Source organism: Juglans regia, chromosome 2, assembly GCF_001411555.2.
Source record: "Juglans regia cultivar Chandler chromosome 2, Walnut 2.0, whole genome shotgun sequence".
NCBI lineage: Eukaryota > Viridiplantae > Streptophyta > Magnoliopsida > Fagales > Juglandaceae > Juglans > Juglans regia.
This window is the reverse complement of record NC_049902.1, coordinates 35,487,263-35,504,852: the sequence shown is the minus strand read 5'-3', so window position 1 is coordinate 35,504,852 and position 17,590 is coordinate 35,487,263. Positions and strand designations below refer to the sequence as shown.

The 17,590-nt window shown below is 34.7% G+C and overlaps 3 protein-coding genes across 3 annotated transcripts; 1 reads left to right on the top strand and 2 right to left on the bottom strand.

Annotated features, from left to right (window-relative positions):
• Positions 1–1,856: 1,856 nt before the first annotated feature.
• LOC109014337 lies at positions 1,857–4,899 on the top strand. The gene is made up of 2 exons (XM_018996767.2): positions 1,857–3,480; positions 4,036–4,899. Exons 1-2 carry the CDS (start codon positions 2,784–2,786, stop codon positions 4,665–4,667), a joined length of 1,329 nt encoding a protein of 442 aa, XP_018852312.2. The 5' UTR covers positions 1,857–2,783; the 3' UTR covers positions 4,668–4,899.
• A 2,367-nt stretch (positions 4,900–7,266) lies between these two features.
• Positions 7,267–10,921, bottom strand: LOC109014328 (50S ribosomal protein L24, chloroplastic). The gene is made up of 4 exons (XM_018996758.2): positions 10,724–10,921; positions 8,947–8,985; positions 8,270–8,500; positions 7,267–7,581 (listed from the first exon to the last, which is right to left on the bottom strand). The coding sequence occupies exons 1-4, from the start codon at positions 10,826–10,828 to the stop codon at positions 7,381–7,383; spliced, it is 576 nt and encodes a 191-aa protein (XP_018852303.1). The 5' UTR covers positions 10,829–10,921; the 3' UTR covers positions 7,267–7,380.
• Positions 10,922–11,868: 947 nt separating this feature from the next.
• LOC109014317 (calcium/calmodulin-regulated receptor-like kinase 1) lies at positions 11,869–16,904 on the bottom strand. Its single transcript, XM_018996749.2, has 8 exons — positions 16,602–16,904; positions 15,273–15,640; positions 14,763–14,916; positions 14,228–14,354; positions 13,464–13,549; positions 13,297–13,368; positions 12,867–13,070; positions 11,869–12,363 (listed from the first exon to the last, which is right to left on the bottom strand). The coding sequence occupies exons 2-8, from the start codon at positions 15,584–15,586 to the stop codon at positions 12,025–12,027; spliced, it is 1,296 nt and encodes a 431-aa protein (XP_018852294.1). The 5' UTR covers positions 15,587–15,640; positions 16,602–16,904; the 3' UTR covers positions 11,869–12,024.
• Between the last annotated feature and the right edge of the window lie 686 nt (positions 16,905–17,590).

The window sequence follows — 17,590 nt, the reverse complement described above, 5'->3', positions numbered from 1 at the left end:
CCTTGAAATGATTATTATCGGAGCGTGATTATGACCCTTTGGGTTGGCCTTTAATTGGATGCAAATCTGAAAAAAAAAAAAAAAAAGGATAAATTATAATTCTATGTTAAATTACCTGGGTAATTTATTTTTTCTTCGACTTATAAAAGTACATAATTATTATAATAATTATAAATTATTTTTTCACTTAATCGTAAGAAAATTTAAATAAATTGAAATTGTGATATAATAATGAAAAATAATCGAAGAAAATATTAATTAAAAAGATCATTATAAGAAGTCAAGATTTACTCAAAATTATAATAAAAATTTAATTTTAAAAAATTTAAAATTTAAAATAATATTAAAATTATTTAATTATTAATTTTAATTTCATCTAATATAAATAAAATAGATAAATATTTTTAGCGGTGCGAGTCACGGGAAAAATAGTAAAAAAAGAGACTGTTCTTCTGAATTAAATGCAGCGGTACTGCAGTAATTTGGACACCTATTCGATGGTGATGGCGCCCAACCCCACATGAGTACTTCTCTCTCAGGTTTTTCATTTCTTTATTTTAAGTGTTTTTTATTCAGACGTGTCAGTATTTTATTGGTACTATGTATTGTTTTTATTGAATTTGACTTGAACGCAAGTGACAGAAAGATTAGAATAATTAAAATTCAAAAAACATATAATGTTAAAAAAATTCAAAACAAGAGTACAAATGCCTACATATTTAAAAATCAAATCACATTCAATATTTTCACATTTAACTTGTTTTTTTTTGTTGTTGTTGTTGTTGTTGTTAAATAGTAATAAATCACATTCAATTATTCTAAATTAATGAGATTTATTATTTTTTTAATTTTTATAAAAAAATTAAACTCGTATCAATCTAATTATACATTCAAATAAATATATCAATTTATTTATATTCAAATATATTTTAATAGAATCTATAAAATATTACTATTCATAAATCAATTCAAAATATTACTACAAAATATTTTTCATTAGAGCAATAATATATACTTTTTTTTATTTAGTTTTGAAAAATATATATGTTTTCTTTTATGAAGAGTTGGCTGTCTTTCTTTTCACTTACTTCAGAGTATTCAGGCTCCTCAAATTGATTTTTTAGCCAAAAATTGACAAAATATTTTCTCCTCCCTTTGATATTCAATTTCTTAAATTCAAGAATCTATATCCTAGCTCACAAAAGTATTAAACACACATTTTTAAAAACAAGACCCTTAGGAAAAAAGAAAATAAAAGTGAGTTTCAAAAGATGACGAGTAGTTACTAGTGATAGCCTTACAATTTATTCAAAATAATTGTAAATACGTTGTTATAGGTATAGAGTAGGAATTCTATCATTTCTCAAATAGTGATTGTATAAATAAAGTACTGAAAGTAGAGAATTACATGTAGACGTTTTGAAAATTAATAATGCTATATGTAATTGTGGAGTGCGTAAATATCATGTAATTATTTTAAAAAAGAATTAAATTTATTATTAAAAAATTATTATTTTTTCATATAAATTTAGTATTTATTATTTTTTTCAAAATAATTATATGTCATTTACACATTCACGATTATAATTATTATTATTTTTTTTAGAAATATAAGTAACTAAAATATTACAAAAAAAGACTCTTGAACTAAAGTTTAGTGGGCGAGTCTATGTTAGTGCTCATTGCTCGGACAAATCTCTAAAGAGTTTTGCTATTAAAAAAAAAACGTGGCGGGTAGTGTGTAAAAATGATAAATAAAACTTTTCATCTCTAAACTATGACTCTACTTTATAGGATAAAGATCCAGTTGTCAAGAGGCGAGTATTTCAAGCAAATTCATAGTGAAATTCAAGAGTTACGTTTGTGCGTGTTTTTTATTTTTTTGATCTCCTTTTGTTTTCTCGACGATAGCAAGATTGGAAATATGCACCCAAATTCCACCGTTCCAAAGATGGGTTCGTGCTTCCGCCAAAAGAAGGGGCATGGCTGTTACAGATTATGATCATTTTCAGCTAAACGTTATCTTTGGCCGTAATTACTCCAATTTCAGTAAATACTACAATTTCTTTCAGACCTGAGTAGCATCTGAAGCAGCCTGCTAGTTATTTGAAGTTTGAACAACCCAATTCAATTGAGAGGGTCCATTCAGCTTTCAGAGTGTCTCTTTCTAAAATCTTTTACCGCTTGCCTTCATCGGTAACTGGCATTTATTGGTGTCACTGAGCAAGGTTTTCGTTAGTTGGTTGTCATTTTCCCCAAGAGCCAAAGATTCTCTATTTCTTGAATTTCTGCATCTTAAATCTAATAAATGGGTACCTTGGTTTTGTCTTTCTTTCTTCCTCCTTCATGGCCTCATGGGCATCCATATTTTCCAAGTTCCTAATGGTTCAGTGGCTTTCAGAAAAGCATTCCAGAAAACAGCATGGTGCTTGAAAATTTCCGAACTTTCATTCGGGCTGTTGCATGAATATATATATATATGGCTTTGTTTCTTCTCAGGTACAATTCTTTAGTTTTTTGTTGGGTCGGTGAGTACTGAGTACTTGAGTTGTTAGTTTCTGGAAATGGGAATGAGATTTCAGCCTAGTGGGTACTGTGCCTAAAGTAGAAAGATATTGCAGAAGAAGTGTTGGTATTAGCTTTTTTTCTTTTCGGCTTTTCATGTTGGAGAATGGCAACGGAAAGTGATATGCTTTTGAGAATGTAGGTGCAGAGTAGAAAAGACATCAAGGGATGCGAAGCTTTGTAGCTTAATTAGTTAAAAAAGGAGAAGGAAGGAAAATATGCCAACAGTGTGGTTCTCTCTAAAAAGGTCTCTACACTGCAAATCAGAGCCATCGGATGTTCATGACCCAAAGTCAAGGAAGCAATTGAGCACAATCTTGACTAGAAAAGCTGGAAGGTCAGGGTGTTCCAGGTCCATAGCAAATCTCAAAGATGTAATCCATGGAAGTAAGAGACATTCGGAGAAGCCACCAAGTTGCAGTCCTAGATCTATTGGGAGCAGTGAGTTCCTGAATCCAATAACCCATGAAGTGATCTTGAGTAACTCAAGATGTGAGCTCAAAATCACTGGTTTTGGTGGTTTCCAAGAAGGGGCATGTGGTGGAGGCGGCGGCGGCGGCGGCGGCGTTCTTAGCGGTAACAACGGTAGTGGTGGTGGCGGTTCAACATTTGTGGGCACTTTAAGGCCTGGGACACCTGGCCCTGGAGGGCACCCTACAATGCACTATTTTAATCATTCTGTTAGGACATCAGCAACTCCTCCAAGGAAGTCTCCTTTTACTGTATCAGATAGAGACGGGTCTGGGTTAGGGGGTTCTGCTGTTTTTGGTTCCGGCGGTGGCGGAGTTCATTCAAGCAATAGGATCCATCTTGAGACAGAGTCTAATGGCTTTTCAACGGTGACGTGCCATAAATGTGGAGAGCAGTTTAGCAAATGGGAAGCTGCTGAAGCTCATCATCTCTCCAAGCATGCTGGTAAGTAACCATCTCTTGGATTTTCGCTTGAGTAATTCTATTGCTGCTCTTAATTGTGGTTCAGCCGTGCCTTAATATTTTTAGTTTTTTTTAATTTAAGTGAAGTATCTTCCTCTGTTTGTTTTGCCTCCACTCCATGTAACGTGTATTCTCCTGGCCACAAAAGTCTCTATCTCTCTGCATACGAAATCCTTTATAATTCTTTTGCAAACTTGAGAGAATTCTCAGCTTTATGTCCAGTGAACCGTTTCCATTGTTTATCTCCTTTTTTTTTTTTTTTGGAACCAGATTCTGGATTCACCTGCAATTTTACCTTTGGTAACTTTACAAAACTTGCTCCTTTTTCTCCCCGTTGAAAGAAGCCTTTCGAATATTTGCAATTTTAAAGCTATTCCAAAATATCTCACCCAAATGTCAGTACTTGCTCGATTGTGAGGGTTTGTTTTAATGTTCCTACATTCTGCAATCCATCGCTTCAGTTGAAGTAATTTCCCTGAGAGTTTGGAATAGCTTAGTCAGTCAGTTAGCAGCTCACCATATTTTTCTGCTTAACAGTTACTGAACTTGTGGAAGGCGACTCATCAAGGAAAATTGTTGAAATTATATGCCGGACAAGCTGGTTGAAGTCTGAGAACCATTTTGGCAGGATTGAGAGAGTTTTGAAAGTTCATAATATGCAAAAAACTCTAGCTCGATTTGAAGAATATAGGGAGATGGTGAAAATCAAAGCCAGCAAACTTGCGAAGAAACACCCTCGGTGCCTCGCCGACGGTAACGAACTTTTGAGGTTCTATGGCACAACCGTGTCATGCTCTCTTGGTCTAAATGGTGCCTCCAGTCTTTGTGCATCAGAAAAATGCTGTGTGTGTAGGATTATAAAAAATGGGTTCTCTGCCAAGAAGGAGCTCAAGGGTGGAATAGGAGTTTTTACAACCTCCACAAGTGGAAGAGCTTTTGAATCTATTGAAATTCTTGAGGGAGACCCAGGTATTAGGAAAGCCTTAATTGTCTGCAGAGTAATTGCTGGGAGGGTTCATAGGCCTTTGGAGAACATACAAGAAATGGCTGGCCAAACAGGATTTGATTCATTGGCTGGCAGAGTGGGTCTTTATTCAAATATCGAGGAGCTTTATTTGCTCAATCCTAGAGCTCTCCTTCCATGCTTTGTGGTAATCTGCAAACCCTGAAGGAAGAAAGAAGGATGAAAGATGTTTCACATTATCATTATTAAGTTATGTCACATGTGAATCCGTTTTGGGTTTTTCGAATGTTTTCTTCCATGGGTTTTTCCATTTTTTGTTGTTGTGGAAGGTCTTTGATTTTTCCTTCTTCAAGCCTCTACTCACTTGCCAATATTTTGAAGACATGTATTTCTCTGCGTTTAATATTGCAGCATCCTCTTCCTTCATTTGCATTTAACATGCGATTGGACCACCATCCTTCCTCTTCATTTGTGTTTTTCCTTAACATTTGACATTGTATATTGCATGGAGAACTTTTTGCAGCCTCTTGTGGATGTTAGCTAACAACATTAAATATTGTTGTTAGATATTTTAGTATGGCAGATCACGATATGACATAAAAGAAAGGTGCCTTTATTAATTTTATGAGTATTTGATTATGATACTCATTGAATTATTCACATCTACACGGGAACTTCAGGTCATAGTGAATAAGCATCCTGAGTCTCAAATTCCATTCTAATGGCCATTTAATTTATCTTGTCGTGTAAAAAAAAAAAATATCAATCACTATTCACTCTCGCATTCTTTTCATAAGGTGTGGGGTGTTTTTCGTAGGATATGAGGGTGTTTTTTATAAGATATGAAGGTGTTTTTCATAGGATATGAGTGTTTTTTATATGGTACAGAGTGTGAAGTGATGAATAGTGATTAACGAGAAATAATTTTTTATTAGGTAAAACTTTTTAAGATTTGAAAAGAATGTCAGCTTGAACTCGATGCACCAAAATACAAGATGGAACAAAACCATTTGCTTATACCAGTCCGCCATTGTATTACTCATAGTCCCATTGCCATTGAAGACGAAGCACGCCAAAAGTCCAATCAATTAATAAATTCCATTATATTTATGGATAGAAAATATGAGGATCATGGAGCCATCGTGATCAAGGAAATGATTATGGCTTAAGAAAATAAGGCTCTTTGATGACATGTTTGTATGTTTCAGTATACATACTTCCAAAGCAAAAAATAATATTAATGACAACTAGCATGCATATTCACTGTGAAAAAGGGCATGTGGCCCTCGTTGGAGGGTTATGCTTCAAACAAAAAAGGTTATTCCAAACGGGAGGACAAAACTCAAGGGTTAAATGCTAACTGTCTGGACATATATTTTATATTTTGTCTCTTCTATATTCCCAATCTATGGTTTATTTTGTCCTGTAAATATTCTGTTACTCTTTAATTGCCAGGTTTGCCTTTATCTGAAACTCTTATGGATCTCTTTAGTGTGAAGGAGGAGCAGCTGAAATTTAGGATAAGGCCAGGGACCCATCTCTCTGTCTCTTCTCTCGCTCTCTCGAATTTCAAAATGGCAAAGTTTATTTCTCACTTTAAAAGAGTCCTCAGTGCTTTGTAAGGGTATCTGACTGCTTATGAGTTTAGTCACTTCCTTTCGTTGCTGCAATATCTGCACTGCCTTTAAAGCTCTCTGGCACATGTACCTCATAAATATATCAACCCACCCTCATAACACTTCCTAAAATTTTGAATCGACGGAATTGAATTGTTAGTCGTCATTTTCAGTCTGGTTGGGGTAGTTTTGTTGCAGATCAACACACGACTCCTTGATTGAGACTTTTCATCTGGTGGGCTGCCAATTGCTGCAATATATACAACTTTATTTAAGAGATATGCTAGATTTATACAGTGATCTTAAGAAAAAGTAAATTTACACAATGATGATTGATGAAATAGATCGAGTTTACTTTACAACATGAAGTATACGTCAAGAAGTAAATTTTTTTCATGGAGTAAACTAACCATTTTCATGGCCTATTCACATTTCTATATGATTTGAATGGCATGTACTTTTTCCTAGATAGACCTACCAGATAAAACTATCCTTGAAATTAAGAGTTGGATAATGAGAAAGCTGAGTCACCTAGACTATCATTGAGATATGTATCTACTTAAAGCAATGAGAAACAACAGAACTTGTATAGGGAGCCCGAAAAAGCAAACAGATAACAGTGTTGACGAAGTATAGAGGTAGATCTTTAAGTAAAAGCTTTATACATAGGCCGAATGAAAGAGTTCTGTAATGATTTTCAACTCGCGTCACCTACAGTGATTTCCTTGTATTGTTCTCATATTATTGCTAGATATTGTTGTTATATCTATGCTGCAAAACATCATCAGCTTTATTTATTATTTAGGCCCCATTCTACAGTCGAAATCCTATGCTAGAGAATGTATGTTTTTGGGTGTGGCAAGTTTGGTCTTAATGGTTATTGTTCTACAACTTTAAGACTAGCAATTAATGCACCTAACTGCTTTAGGTTATATAGACCACATATTGGCTGCTTTTGGGACTATGTATCTCGTTGCCATTCAATTTTTGACGTCTAAAACAAGTTTTAAAAAGCTTTTGGCTACATAGACCACATATGGCTGCCTTTGGCACTTGGAAAGTTAGAATCTTGTTGCCATTCAATTCTTGTCTCTAGACGTCTAAAACAAGTTAACCCAACTCCCCAAGTTTGTTGGTTTCCAATCGGCTTTTAGCTACAAGTTAATTGGTTGCCATAGATGACAGAACTAGTACAGGATGGACAAATCTATATTACTATTAGTTTATATGGATCAACAAAGTGTCAGTAACAAAATAGTTAGATAAATTTAAAAAAAAAAAAACAAAAAAGAATGAAAGAAGCTAAGAAGCAGCAACTACTTCAGTGTTCTTTTTGTCTTCCTTCAGTCTCTTCCAGTTCTCTGCAGTATCAATTATTTCCCCAGTTTTTATCAGATAACGGACTCGTTTACCATCTTCAAGGATTTTGTGACCCACCCGGCTTGCTACATTCTGTTCTTTTGAGTAGAGCATCACATTCGAGCTGTGGACAGGTGCTTCGATCTAATATATCACATCAAACATCTATTTGTAATGACGAGTAGTAAATATGAACATATATCAATAAAATACAAATGCATATCAACTTGAGCCATGAATGTATTCCAAGCACGATGGGAAATCTAGAAACCTATTTTCATGAAGATCACTAGACAGCAAGGTATTTTTTATTATTTAAAAAAAAAAAAACTAGATAACCAGTTTCCACCTATCACATCACCACAACATCAGATATAACAATTGGATGGGAGGAATGGTAGCATATCAGTGTTTCCTACATTCAAATCTTTTCTTATTGTTCATTTTTGGAGGCTAGCGGTACAGTTGAAGCACATTTATAGGGAGTCAAATCAGAGTGCTGATTTTCTAGCCAAGCAAGGAGTAAGACTGTAAGAGGCGTTTCTAAGGAGTTCCAGGCTTTTAATGAGCCTCCAAGAGAGATCAAAGGGTGCTTGATGGTCTGACTCTTCTTGGTTACCATACTTGATATGTAAAATAAGTTGCGTTGTATAGGTTGTGGGTGTAAAAATGTTTCGTTTGTCTTTTTGGTTGTAATCTGTACTATGGTGTTTACTCCCACCTAAAAGAGATTATTGCAATGATAATTCCTGTTTGATCAAAACAATATATCTTGATAACTAAATAGATTAAAACTGATTATTTCATGTTTTCACTAGAGGCTAAAAAAAACCTTGAGAATCTTGCCCGGTTCATCCTCTCCTCTGCTCTTCACATGCTTTGTCTTCAAGTTTATATCTTTTACTACTACAGAGCTGTTATGCCTGAAGACCTTAGTAATCTCTCCAATTTTGCCCTTATCACGTCCAGATATTACTTTCACTGTATCTCCCAACTTAACATGCATTTTGTGTAGGACTGGAAGGCTGTTTGGCTTACATTCCTTCCGCTCCCATCGCTTAAGCTGTCAGACGAATAAAGAGGACAAATAAGAGCATGAAATGACAACTCAATCATGTAACACAATAAAATCTTATAAGGAAACACTACATTCACGGTAAGCCCTTAACCTCAGCAGGAGGCCAAAAATAAATTGAACCCACCCCATGTAAAAAAGACACCAAGCTCTCTCTCTTGGTTTCTCTAAAATTTTATTTTATTTTTGGCATCTCCTTCCCCACTCACCAATAGGTTGCAGTCAAATAACTACCCCTAAATACCGTGTGTCACTAATAATGGACATAATGAAGTGTTCCAAACAATTATGTGCTCTACCCACTCGGCGGGTCAACAATTTTGTTAATCATATTTGTTTCCATTCTAAACGGTGAAAAACGTACATCATATTCTCCTTCAACAAATGAGACAGTTCATCAACATGAACATGAGCATAGGAACCATATTACTAACCTTCGCTACAATGAGACATGGCTTCTCTGATGGCTTGGCCTGCATGTGAAACAAATAGAAACGATGTTAGCAAGTTATACCATTTTTGGTGGGTATAGTGATTCGGATTCAAACTACAAGATGAATGACAAAAACAATCCTATGCTAAACGAGTTAATTCTAAGTTTGAGATGGCAACGATAATAGGATTAGTCACAAAAGATGCATCATCTTTTTTTAGGAAGGGGTGTTGCAGGAAAGGGGGGATAAGTGAATATTGTTGTTAATCACAATTTATTTCACGTCACATAAAAATACCTTTAATATGTGAAATAGCAAACTAAGTCATCTATACATAATATGTGATTATGTAAAGGAATAAATTTCAGTCATAGATTCACGTGTCCAAACTTCTAGGCAAGAAAAAAACAACTAAGACGTTATGAAACTTGGCTGTTGAGATTGTCGGGTTTCATTTGTCTTCCAATATTCTAATCATCACTCTCTCTTATCCCCTGGAGGCATTGTAATACATACATACATACATACTTCTCTGTCAGTAAGCTAAGTTTGTAGAAGAAAAAAATCATGCGCGGCGAGAAAAATTTGAGTCCAAAAGCTATTAACAAAAGATTTCTCAAACCAGTACATCTCTTTATCCATTTTATCTTTAAATAATTCAAGTTTTCTTGACTTCCATCTAGCCAAGAAGTTCCATCACCCAAAAAATATCATAAACATGAGCCCAAACCCTTGTTTAAGTACTAATGACAACATTGGATGGCAGGGTTATGGTTTGTACTTGAAAATGCGCACAAAACAATTTATGAAGCAGTTATTTCCACATACATTGGAATAAGCAATAAAGAAAACCAGCAAAGGGCTAAACATTTACCAGTTTAATAAAACATGGACTTCTATTTGCTAAATAGGCCTATACAAAGTACATCCACATCAACAGAGAAAATACATTTTTTATCAACAAAATTTGGGCAAGGATGAATTTAGTAATCCCAGGAAAGAAAACCGGGAATCTACAGCATAAACTAAATCATGGCACCTTGTCTATAGGGACTCAGCATATTGGTACTTTCCATCATTCCCTTTTGATTGAGTAGATTTGAACCAACAGCATATTCAAGCCCCACCCACCCATTTAACACCTTCGGGCAAGGCCAAAGCAAATTGACATTGACATGCCCAATGCCATGCCCCAACTATGAAAAATAATGCTTAAAGATTAAAACCTACTTTGAAACCCCCTAAATCAATTAGAATATACTACCGGGTTTCTTCCTCCTTTTAAGACCTTCCAGTTGTTCCTAAATAACAGCTTTCAAATTTCTTTTACTAACATATAATTCGGTTTTTGTTTTGAGAGGTAACATATACTTCGAATTCTTAAATATTAACTAAAGACGCCTGTTTGAGTTTTTTCAAGTTTTAAGTTATTGAGAGATTTTTTTTTTCCTTTGATAAGGAAGGAAATTATTATGGGAAATTAAAAGCCTCAAAGCGCAATAAGCTCCAATTTAAAATCGTACATTACAACATTACCAATAAGAATCAAAACACGAGAAAAAATCATGATGGCAACCCACACAACGAGTAAGCATCTACATAGCACCAGAAATTTGAGAGGAAACTCTAATCCTCGAAACTCCCATTATAATATTACCAAAAAAGAACGATAATTTGAGGGGAGAAAAGGGGGATTTCGTACAAAAACCCACATGAGTTTCGAAGGTACAAAACACGAAATATGAGAAGAGACAAGGAGAAGTAATATATAAGGTACCGGCACAGCGTAGAGAGTAGGCGGTGAGAGGCGCTGGCCCAAGAAGGAGTTGGAGGAGAGGGAAAGAGACGTCATGGAGCTCTGAAGTGCAGCCATGGTTGCCATTTTCGATGCCGCTGCTTCGACCCTGTGGCTTTCGCTGTGAGCTCTATCCTGACAATGGTATAAGGATAGGATAATAATGCACGTTGGATAGGGTTCTACTTCTACCTGTAACTAAAACAAGATTGTTATTATCAAAAAAAAAAAAACAAGATTTTTACCGAAACGACGACGTATCTGTAGGCAGATTGGGTTTCAATTTTCAAGATGGGATTTGGGCTCCAAATTGGGGTCCATCGATCTCTCTCTCTCTCTCTACAATTTGGAAAGAGGAAATACGAATGGGTGAAAGGGAAATTAATATTTTCTCATCTTGTAGACATAATGTGGCGAACATTTTTTTTTACCAGAGAAATATTATGATCATTTAGGTGTTAGATATAAGTTCAAAATTTATGTTTTATTGAGGAATCTTCTATGCAAAACAAGACAAGAACTGTCAAGATCATTTAGATCAATTGACAACACCTTAATTTCTCACTAAAAGAACTAAAGATCGAATTCCCCTCCCGTATGTATAAAAAAATAAGAGAAATAATACTTGTAGTCGTGAATATGCAAATGCCGTGTAGTCACTTTAAAAAAAAAAATAAACATAAAACCCACATGAAAATAAATTAATTTTTTAATAATAGACCTCACTCTTTTTCAAAACGACTGCATAACGTTTGCGTATTCCACGACTGTATATAGCATTACTCAAAAACTAATAATACAAGAACCGTCATTTCTGTATCTCATTGCGATAATGTCCCTGTTATTGTTCTAGTGATTGAAGTTTAGCAAGAGTACATGCCATATCTAATTGGCATGAGACAATCCCAGGGTCAAAACCTTGCATTCAACACCAAAATAAATTAGCAGATACTAGATTTACAGAAAAAAAAAATGGTGATTTTTCTTTCGTTTTCATTTCTTAACTATTTAATTTACAGACAAAAAGATGGGTGATATTACCAAAGCGAAAGAAAATAAAAATAAAAGGTGAAAAGGAAAAAAAAGAGAGGACTGAACTATGCTGTGTAAAATTTGCAAGGAACACTGACTCGAATCCTGAAGGCACTCGATCAGAAATCGTAACTACAACAGAAGATTTCTAGCCTTGAAAACTCCTTCCGCACTGCATATGCCATATACAGGAGAAAGCAAAACCAAAAAACCGAGCAACAAAACAAATGAACAAATGAAAGAACCATCATCTATGTTTCATAGGTGTCAGCCGTGCTGCTATCCATTGATTCATCCCTTCTGTGTTCAGGGACTTGAGTCTTGGTTTCTGATTGGTCGACATCGATAGTAACTTCCTCTGCTGTGGCAGATAACGACTTTTTGTGATGGTTTCTGTTGTATCTCAACTTAAGGATCCGTGACAACACTTGCACGATGTCCCTCATGGAAGGCCGCTTTCTTGGGATACGGTTGATGCATTTGTATGCAAGAGCAGCTACTTCGTTGAGCTCTTGCACATCATATATCCCTTCAAGACGAGAATCCACAATTTCCTCCCACCCAACTTTTCCTTCAGTATTCATGGCTGCCTATTCACCACAAACAAAAGTCAAAAGGAATTAAATTCACAAGAAACACAAGCCTTAATGCAACTAGAGCTAGAAACAAAAGCCTTATTGTCTTAATATATTCTCCATTTGAAAAGTTGACGGAAAAATTTTTAACTTGCAAACTTACCATCTAATTTAGAAAGTCACTACCCTCTTGAATTTGTTTTATTTGAGTTTAAATTAAAGAGAATAGTTTTAAAAAACTAGGAAAACCACATTTTATAACACCGGCCTATCACTGTTTTTTTAATACATTCTAAAGTATTAAAACTAACACATTGCATCTTTCAACCACCAAAAGCTGGCAAATCACACCCTCTAGTAGTTTATTATATAACAAACACAATAGAAGAATTATCATTATCGTTCAAACCTTTCATGTTCATGACCCTAGGTTCCTATACTTTGTTTTGGTTTTTGTTTTTTATTATATACATATATATATATATATATATATATATAGAGAGAGAGAGAGATCTTACAAGCTCAACATATTCCATGAGACCCTGTTGAGGATTTCTGCCGGCTATAAGTTCAAAGAGCAAGACTCCAAAGCTGTAAACATCACTTTTCTTGGTGAAAGCCTTCGTAGATATATACTCAGGATCTAGATACCCATAAGTACCCCGTATATTAACTGCCTGTCTGTCCACCATCTCTTCTCTTGAAAGCCCAAAATCAGCAACCTACTTGATCCAACATAACCAGCTACAACAGTATAAGAGGCAGCCTAACCAATTACTAATTAATGTACATAGACTCATATCTTCAGAAAATATATATAAATTTTCACAAGATCCAGAACTCAAGAAAGTCCATCAAAGGCAAGGTTTAAATAGAAAGGTCCTCTTCACAACGCAAAATAACTTGTCTTCGAGACAAATATAATCAAAACCAAGAAAAGAGACATACCCTGGCTCTCATGGCCTGGTCCAACAGAATATTGGAAGATTTAATATCGCGATGTATTACGGGAGGAACTGCCTGAAGTGATATTAAAGAAAAACCAACAAATAAGAACCTTAAAAAAACTAGATACATGTCCAGGTCCACACACAAAGAATGTAGAGTAGAGTTACCCCATCATGAAGATACTCCAAGCCCCTTGCAACATCTAAAGCTATATGAACCCTTATATCCCAGCTCAATGGCTCATTATTTTCACCTACATAAAAAGAACGAGATAATATTTATCACATTGCATGTGAATAAAACAACAAGAAGCAGAGATATCAACCTTCTCTTTTTTTCTTTTTTGACAAATGTATCAACCTTCTCTTGCTAACTTGGCTTGTTTGTTTTCGTAGATGAGATGAGATGAGTTTAGATAAGTTAAAAAGTTGAATAAAGTATTGTTAGAATATATTTTTTAATATTATTTTTGTTTTGGGATGTAAAAAAGTTCAATTGTTTATTTTATTTTGTATTGGAAGTTGGGAAAGTTGTAATGATGAGATGAGATGGGATGTTTTCTGAAAACAAACGAGGCCTACTCATTCTTTCTGATACTAGGTTATTTCGATGAAACAAGACCTTATAAATTCACAATAGGAACGCGATTATGTGATTGAACTATTAATGCTAGTCCAGATTGCACACATACCACTAATCTTCATAGGATATGGCTGCACAAACATCTGAGTGGGTGTGTGTTTTGTGGTGTGGGGTGGGGGGGAGCTTCAGGCATGCCAGAGATATGCAATTGATTCATTTGTAGAGACCCCGATATAATCAAATGATATCAATTAACAAACAATAAATGATATGCATGTTTCATCAAATATTGCAGTAAGATACTTCACAAGTCCTATGACCTATTCATATATATTGAAAGACAGCTTACTGTATAGATGAGAAGCCAAGCTGCCCTTGCTCATATAGACATATATGAGCATATGCTGGCCTTTTTCTGCACAATATCCAATCAAATTCACAAGGTTTCTGTGATGTAACCTTCCCAATAACATTACCTGATAATGATTAAATTAAAATGAGGTGAAATGTTAAAATGCAGTTCTACGTTTCTCATATATAAAAAAAATACAGATTATAATAAAAAAAAACAGTTAAGGACAGATTTTGATTAAAGAATAAGACATCCAAATTGGCGATTGCATACATAAAGGCAAAATGATTTTTTTAAAGAATGGAACAAGTTTCTTGTTCATATCTGTAATCTGCTAATTTCAAGGAAGATTTTAAATAAATGACTTAAGACTTCCCTGACATTTGTTTACATGGTCTCACTTCCCTAAATTTCATTAAGTTCCAATAGTTACTACCCAACTTTCCCAATAAATTTGTTTTGTATACAGATATTTTATTTTTGGGTACCCAAGATAAAAAATAATAAAAAAATATCCATCAACCATCACTACCTCTGTATGGAACTCTTTCTCCCCTTGCTTAGAATCAGTTGCAAGAACCTTAACGGCAACGGTCTCGCCAGTGGACATCTGAGCCCTGTAAACAGGACCAAATGCACCTTGTCCTATCAAAGTTGTAAAATTATAGGTTGCTTTCTGCAGATCCCTGCAAGGATACCATTAAGCCAAGATTAATTAAGAAGTGAAGAAAGAGACGGTCGAGCAAAGATGTGCAGAACAGCTACTACTTGTTTATAAGTCAAATGATTGTAAATTCTATTGATTGCAACAAAAAGTGTGAGAAATAGTAGCACATCTCAAAATAGCAAACATCTAATCTTTGTTGCAGCCATAGATAGTATAACAGGGCTAATCTAAACTCTGAAAAACAACCAACGTATTCCCATGATTGTTGATTGGATTAACATCGTATCATGAACATCTCAACTAAGGAAAATTTGCTATTGGTTATTCTTAAAAATATGAAGACATATATAGAGCAGAATATCAAGAAAATCATACTTGTACGAATACTCGAGTATTCCAGATGCGGAGACCACATTACTCCTCCTAAATCCGTCAAACCAAAGGGACATGCCATTACGTGCAGACTTTACAGGTGAGTCCGGACCAACAGTTGAGTCAGATAATATGGTACAAGCATCGGCACCATTTGTACGGATAGGGATGGTCGCTGCCCTACGAGAACTGCTATTCCCTATTTGGGAGCGCTTCCTGTGGTATCTAATACAAAACAGTGCTAAAATAGCCAAGAGCACTCCAATCACCACCCCTATGGAAATCCCAATGATCAAATCAGATGACTCCCCTTTCATCTCCTCTTTCGTGCTTCACCACCCCCTATTCAATCGTCCAATTCATTGACCAACCTGCAAATTAGCCCTTCAATCTTCAACAAGAGCAAGGAATAGAAAACACCAGGCCACTCTTATTCGTTCCAAATTTCAACCCACGAAGCAAAAAATAGAGAAGTCAATTTGTTTGATATTTCCTAGCCATCCACGAAGTCAAATAGAGACGTCGATAAAAAAAAAAAAAATACGCAAGCATGCCAAAAGAGCATTCTAATAATCATACAGAAAAGTCTTATTGCGGAATTCAATACAAGACACGCAATGACTATTACAAAGAAAAATCAATGGCAATTAGATAAAGACTAACTTCAAAACCCCAAATAGGCAAATACTATCATTCAGAGTTCAAACGGGTTTTACAGTGACTTCATTAGCATAAACGATATCTTAACAAAAATGAAAGGGGACTTAAATAATTGGAAAAATTAAGCATTATGCGGTTTGAAAACCATATCTACGTATTTTTTAGCTTTGCATAAATCAAGTCTTACTAGAATGAGAGACATCGTTTGTTACTGACAGAATTTTGTGAAGTTTTTCCTTCTGATGCAAAATCTTTCTATCTCTACACCTTAGCTGCAACTGATTTAGCCCAGATGACCAAGATCGACATCAAGAAAAATGGGTAAACATTGAAAAATAATATTATTTCCCGATTACTTACTTTGGGAAAGAGAATGAACAAAAAAAAAAAAAACGCCTCGCTGATGCTAATACGAGCTAGTGACAAAGCTCGGGCACTTTTTTTTTTTCTTTTGCCTTTATTTTATTTTACTCAGCGTTTTCTTTTTAACCACAGCAACCAAACAGAGACCACGAAAAACAACAGATCAAGGCACAATAAAACAACGAATCAACGCCAAAAAAAGGGACCAAGAGCAAAAAATAATAATTTTAAAAACGAAAACATATTTTGAGAAACGCACTTGGTAGAAACTGTAACGCATTTACAGAAGCGATTCGAACTCGAGATTACCTGTTCATACTTTATACTACAAAGTTGGTGGCAATCACATGCTTTCGTAAAACAGAAAAACAAACCCAAAAGAATCCGGGGGTGCAGGAGGAGGAAGAAGCAGCAGAAGAAGAAGAGGTCGAGGTCGAGGTCGAGGTCGAGTTCGAGTTCTTGGAAGAGAGATTCGAAGGGTTAGACTAGGAGAAAGGAATAATAATGGTGAATGAGCGAAGAGTCTTGGGAAGCAAACCAGTAAACCAGGTAGATTCGATCTATTCCGTAGCCAAAAGAGAAATGAATGCTTCGAGAAAACAATAAATAGCATCGGCCCCCCATGTGTTTTTCTCTGCTTCCTTCAATTTTCTTTTAAAAATAGAACGCGCCTCAGCCTGTCTGAATATTCCTCTCTTTCCCAAAATGTCCTCTCATTTGTTTAATTTTTAATGACATTTATAGATTAAAGAATTACAATATAATTAAGTATATCCACTTATTTAAGGCAAGTGGTTCTGTATCATAATACTAATGGGTGTAGACTAATTACCTTGAGATAAAATATCTATTAATTATAAAAATATTTTAAAAAATAAATTTATAAACTGACGTAATTTAATATAATTTATTATATTATAAAATTAATTTTATTATAAAGTAGATCTAATATATTATATAAAATCATATAAATTTATAAGATTTTTTTTTATGACTATAACACTTCTCAATTTAAGAGATGTACATTAATATATATATATATATGTATTAGGCTAATTTATGACTGCCAAGTAAATTTAAGATTAGAGTATATAATGTTATTATTTGGCGGCTGTACTTCTCTCTATGCATGCAATTAAAACAAGTTAATATGTATGATCTATAATACGAGTCCAAAATCATGATACCAAATGAGTGAGGCGTGTTTCGCCTTTAATCATCAAGTAAATTTGTAGGGACTCAATAAAAATTGAAATCATATTTGAATTTATAATCCAAAAAGTAATCATCATCAACGT

What these genes read in the sequence shown, in the direction of transcription:
- LOC109014337 (XM_018996767.2), top strand. Translation starts at nt 2,784, where the DNA reads ATGCCAACAGTGTGGTTCTCTCTAAAAAGGTCTCTACACTGCAAATCA. An exon ending in TCATCTCTCCAAGCATGCTG is followed by an intron (nt 3,481 to 4,035) that starts GTAAGTAACCAT and finishes TCTGCTTAACAG; the next exon opens with TTACTGAACTTGTGGAAGGC.
- LOC109014328 (XM_018996758.2), bottom strand. Translation starts at nt 10,828, where the DNA reads ATGGCAACCATGGCTGCACTTCAGAGCTCCATGACGTCTCTTTCCCTC. An exon ending in CATGTCTCATTGTAGCGAAG is followed by an intron (nt 8,501 to 8,946) that starts GTTAGTAATATG and finishes TTCGTCTGACAG; the next exon opens with CTTAAGCGATGGGAGCGGAA. An exon ending in AACCGGGCAAGATTCTCAAG is followed by an intron (nt 7,582 to 8,269) that starts GTTTTTTTTAGC and finishes GTGATATATTAG; the next exon opens with ATCGAAGCACCTGTCCACAG.
- LOC109014317 (XM_018996749.2), bottom strand. Translation starts at nt 15,586, where the DNA reads ATGAAAGGGGAGTCATCTGATTTGATCATTGGGATTTCCATAGGGGTG. An exon ending in AGAAAGAGTTCCATACAGAG is followed by an intron (nt 14,355 to 14,762) that starts GTAGTGATGGTT and finishes AATCATTATCAG; the next exon opens with GTAATGTTATTGGGAAGGTT. An exon ending in TGGAGTATCTTCATGATGGG is followed by an intron (nt 13,369 to 13,463) that starts GTAACTCTACTC and finishes ATATCACTTCAG; the next exon opens with GCAGTTCCTCCCGTAATACA.